Below are 5,116 nucleotides of genomic sequence, written 5' to 3' on the forward strand. Positions count from 1 at the left end.
ATACCCAAAACACACAAAACTCAAGAAAACATCTGAACAGATCTATAACCAGTAAGAAGATTAAATCGGTAATAAAAAGAATCCTGATAAAGAAAAAACTCAGGAACAATGCTTTCACTCATGAAATCTACCAAAAATGTCAAGAATTAATTAATCAATCAATCAATCAATTTAATTAATTAAATAATTAACTAGTCTTTCTCAAACTCTTCTAAAAAAGTTGAAAAAGAGCTAACATTTCCTAACCCATTCTATGAGGTCAACATTATCTAGACAAAGATATACAAAGACACCACAAGTAAAACTACAGACCAATATCCCTTGCAAATATAAACACAAAAACCCCAATAGAATATTAGAAAAGCAAATTCAGTAACATATTAAAACAATTATATACCATGAGCAGGGGACATCTATTCCCAAAATACAAGTGTAGTTTAACATACAAGAATCAGCCAATTTAATATATCACATTAATAGATCAAAGGATCTATTAATGTGATATTTGATCCTCTCAGTTAATGCAGAAAATACATTTGACAAAATCCAATACCCTTTCATGATTTAAAAAATATATATTCAATATACTAGAAATAGAGGGGAACGTTTTCAACATGATGAAGGCAATAATTGAAAAACCCATAGCTAATGTCATACTCAGTGGGGAAATCCAGGTACAGTGAAGCACAGTAATCCCAGCAACTCAGGAGGCTGAGGCAGGAGGATCACAAGTTCAAAGCCAGCCTCAGCAAGTTAGTGAAGCCCTAAGCAACTTAGTGAGACCCTGTCTCAAAATAAAAAATAAAAGGGCTGGGGATGTGTGGTAAAGCACCTCTAGGTTCAATCCCCAGTACTAAAGAGAAAAAGAAAAAGAATATATATATATATATATAGATATATAGATATATAGATATATATATAGATATAGGTATAGATATAGATATATACACACACATACATATATATATAAATGTATATGTACTTATATATACGTACTTACATATATACAAATGTGTATGTGTGTGTGTGTATACACATTTCCTTGAAATTCCATATAAATTTTAGGATGGATTTTACTTTTTGATAGAGAATGCATTGAATATGTGAATCACTCTGGAGAGTATTATCATTTTAGTAATATTAAATCTTCTAAGCCATGAATAGGGGTATCTTTTCATTTATTTAGAAAGCCAAATCTTTAAAAAGAACAATGTTTTTGAATTAACATTTCCTGGTTTCAAAACTTCCTACAAAGCTACAATAATTAAAATAGTAATGGCAGTAACATAAGGATAGATATATAGACAGATGCAATGAATAAACCCTCACACATATGGTCAGTTATTTTCAACAAGGGTACCAAAACCACTTAATTGGGAAAGGACAGTCTTTTTCAACAAAAGGTGCTGGAAAACTGGATATCCACATGTTAAAGAAGTTGAATCCTAAGCCAGGAGTGAGGGTACACACCTCTAATCCCATATAATAGGGAGGTTAAAATAGGAGGATTGCAAGTTTGAGGCCAGCATCAGCAACTTAGGAACTAGGAGAGACCCTGTCTCAAAATAAAATTTTAAAAGGGGGACTGGGGCTGTAGCTCCGTGGTAGAGTGCTTGCCTCACAGGTGTGAGGCCGTGGGTTTGATCCTCAGCACAAGAAAGAAAGAAAAAGAAAGAAAGAAAGAAATATTTAAAAATATTTTAAAACAATTTTCAAAAGGGGAGGAGATGCTGGGGATGTAGCTCAGTGGTAATGTTTGCCTAGCCCTGGATTCAATCCCTAGTACACACAAACACATGCATATACCCATGCACAATGAAATTTGATTCTTACCTTATACTATACACAAAAAAAATTCATTCAGTATGGATAAAAGATCTAAATGTAAGAACTGAAACTCTAAAATCTTTAGAATAAAACAGGGAAAATCACCGTGAGCCTTGATCTGGTGATGATTTTTTTAAACACAACACCAAAAGCACAGGTAATGGCTGGGGTGGATTGGGGGTGGGTGGGGGTACATTAAACTTCATTGAAATTTTTAATTTTCCTGATTCAAAGGACATTAACAACAAAATGAAAGGACAACCCATAGAATGGGAGATTATGTTTGCAAGTCATGTGTCTGATAAAGGCCTATTATCAGATTTGCTTGAAGGAGAGAGAGTGTGGAGTCTAGAGCACGGGAGAGAGCTGTGAGGAAGCCACCAAAGTGCCCAGGGGAGCGGTGGCAAGGCTTGCACCAAGCAGTGTCTGAAAATAAGAGGAGGCCCTCATGGATTCGACCGATATTATGAAGGTCGAGTCAGGCAGCTTGGGAACTGTTTGGCTGTGTGGTTTTAATCCAGGCATACTAGTGAGGCTGAGCGCCAGGAGAGGGCTCAGCCAGCTTTCAGGAAGGAAAAGGAGGGGTGATGAGGGAAGTGAAAGTGTCAGACTGCATAAATAGGCAGAAGGCCAGTCCCAGCCCTCACAGAGACCCCCCAACTTTCAGCTGCCCATCTTGCCTACAGCTCTCGCCTCATATTCATACTCAGCCATAGCCATGGCTCAGACACTGGCTCTGAGCCTCCTTATCCTGGTCCTGGCCCTCTGCGTCCCCTGGACCCAAGGTACCAAGGAGGGAGGAGTCTTAGCTGGGGGAAAGGGGCTGGAGACATGTAGGTAATAGCTTTTAAGCAGCCCCTGTGTCCCTGTGAACCCCATTCTGCAGGCAGTGATGGAGGGGCTCAGGACTGCTGCCTAAAGTACAGCCAAAGGAAGATTCCCTACAAGGTTGTTCGCGGCTACCGGAAGCAGGAAGCAAGCTTAGGCTGCCCCATCCCAGCTATCCTGTGAGTGGCACAAGGGGGTGGCTACAGGCTGATGGTTGAGCCGGGCGGTATGGTGGGCAAAGCTAAGAAGGCTTACTAACCTCCAACCCCAAGGTTCTTGCCCCAGAAGCGCTCCCAGCCAGAGCTCTGTGGAGACCCCAAGGAGGCCTGGGTGCAGCAGCTGATGAAGCGTCTAGACAAGCCACCAGCCCCCCGGAAAGAAGGCCAGGGCTGTAGGAAGGACAGGGAGACCCAGAAGCCTGGAAAGAAGAGAAAGGGTTCCAAAGGCTGCAAGAGGTGAGAAAGCAGAAGGGACGAGGGGGGAGGTGAAGGGGAGCCTCGGTCAGCCCCTCACAAGCTTCTTCTGCCCCCCAGGACTGAAGAGCCACAGACCCCCCAAAGGGCCTTAGCTCAGTGACCAGCCTGGAGCCCAGGAGGCCCCCACCAGCCTCATCAGGGCTTGAAGCCCCAACCCAAGGGGCAAGAAGGGGACTATAAGAGAGGAAGGACTCAGGAGCCCCAGAGCAGCCACCCCATGCAGCCCTTGTCACACCCCCTTCTGCTGCTTCAGCCAACCCATCTGTATTCCCATCCCTACCTTGCATGGCTGAGTTGCCCATGCTGGGCCAGGCCCAGAGTGACAGAGGAAGGAGACAGCAGGACTGTCCCCTCTGGGAGGTCACCCAGGATCCAAGACCTGACCCTGCTCCCCATTACATCCCACCTCTTCCTTTTAAATGTGATTTATGCTTAACCAAATAAAAAGCTGTTGCAGCCGCCCACCCAAATCCCTGTTCCTGTGTGTATGCGTCACTACAGGGTGGGGTCATCTACTCAATTCTATGTTCCCACTCACCCCAGGTGCCCACACCTCTGGGCAGTTGAAGGGAGGCTAATGGGCCCTGTTTCTGGTGAGTTTCTGCCAATGAATATTCTGCCAGTGTTCCTGGAACATATGTGCACATGTACACACACACACACACACACACACACACACAATCAAGGCTCTGCAGGTCTCTGGGACTCTGCAGGGATTTCCTTTCCTGAGTCTGTTCAGCACTCTGTTACTCCAGCAGTGACTTACGGATCTTTTCCCAGATCTACCAAGGACTGCTTCCCCTTTCCTTAGGGCCTACTGAATGAGAACCTCCAAGTACCCAAGAGGTCCTCAAGAGCAACACTGTGGCCTGGGCCCATTGATAACAAAGGTAAATACAAGTTCTACTGAAACCTACCCTATTTATAATTCCAGCCATAGAAGGAACCCCAAGGACACAAGAGGACTCCTTTCTGCCCTGTTCAGTGAAGTTTCCCCACCCTCTCTGGCCTGTCTCTGTGGAATGGAACTTCTGTGATCTCTTTCTACGTCTATCTGAGCTCTTTGTCTTCCTCAGCTTTTTCCCAGTTGGGAGAGCCTCCTTCCCTCTGTTTTTCCTCTTCCTCTTTTGGTTAGGACTCAGGATACCAAAGCTCCTTTAACTTCTTGAAACTAAGGCTGGGCATTTTGGAAGCTCAGGATCAGAGTAAATCTGTCAGAGTCTTTAGGAAGACTCCACCTGGGCCCCCTACCTCTTGGTCCTCAGAGCAGACACCCTCCTATTCCCCACTCATTTCTAGTCAGGGAGAGGAAGGATGGTTGATTGGGGCCTAGAAATGTAAGAATGAAAGGGGACAGATCCTGGGGAAAAGACAAGAAAGGCCGGGACCTAAGAAGCTAGGGGTGGCTGCCCAGCCCCCTTTCTTTCCATGGAGCCTGAGTATGCCACAGCATTCACCATTTACCCCAAAGCCATTACAGTATCTGCTCTCACTCTTCTTGGGGCTGGTAAAGATGGGGCTCCTCTTTACCCATCCTTGTGTATCAGGTGTGATCTTAGCCTTCAAACTCAGATATGGAAGAAATAATATTGTATTTTTATTTTTGTTTTATTTATTTTTATTTTTGTAGTGCTGGGAATTGAACCTAGGGCCTTGCACATGCAAGGCAGGCACTTCTTGACCAACTGAGCTATAATCCCAGCCCTGTATTTTTTAAATATTCTTTAAGTGAACTTAATTGCTACTCCAAGCTCTTGCACTGAAGTGCTGGTGAAAAAAAATTTTGACATTAGGCACACTTAGGGAATCCCATCTGCAAAAGGCTATAGCAAGTTCATAAAAACACCAAGTTCCAGGGGAGACCACCCACCGACTTCGCCTCCAGCCCCATCCCATCACTGGACATCAGCAGTGAATGCTCTGACCCCTGTGGTCTCAGCAATTATGTTTCTTCAGCTCTGTGCCAAATTTGAATGTGGAGATTC

General features: G+C 44.1%; 1 protein-coding gene across 1 annotated transcript; it reads left to right on the forward strand.

Annotated features, from left to right (window-relative positions):
• Nucleotides 1-2,453: 2,453 nt before the first annotated feature.
• Ccl21 (C-C motif chemokine ligand 21) lies at nt 2,454-3,601 on the forward strand. Its single transcript, XM_046457365.2, has 4 exons — nt 2,454-2,612; nt 2,714-2,834; nt 2,928-3,110; nt 3,189-3,601. Exons 1-4 carry the CDS (start codon nt 2,546-2,548, stop codon nt 3,229-3,231), a joined length of 414 nt encoding a protein of 137 aa, XP_046313321.1. The 5' UTR covers nt 2,454-2,545; the 3' UTR covers nt 3,232-3,601.
• The last annotated feature ends 1,515 nt before the right edge of the window (nt 3,602-5,116 follow it).

Source organism: Marmota monax, unplaced genomic scaffold (assembly GCF_021218885.2).
Source record: "Marmota monax isolate L192 unplaced genomic scaffold, Marmota_monax_Labrador192_F-V1.1 WCK01_AAM20220418_F8-fsc00069, whole genome shotgun sequence".
Taxonomy (NCBI): Eukaryota; Metazoa; Chordata; class Mammalia; order Rodentia; family Sciuridae; genus Marmota; species Marmota monax.

What these genes read in the sequence shown, in the direction of transcription:
- Ccl21 (XM_046457365.2), top strand. Translation starts at nt 2,546, where the DNA reads ATGGCTCAGACACTGGCTCTGAGCCTCCTTATCCTGGTCCTGGCCCTC. An exon ending in CTGCGTCCCCTGGACCCAAG is followed by an intron (nt 2,613 to 2,713) that starts GTACCAAGGAGG and finishes CCCATTCTGCAG; the next exon opens with GCAGTGATGGAGGGGCTCAG. An exon ending in GGTTCCAAAGGCTGCAAGAG is followed by an intron (nt 3,111 to 3,188) that starts GTGAGAAAGCAG and finishes TCTGCCCCCCAG; the next exon opens with GACTGAAGAGCCACAGACCC.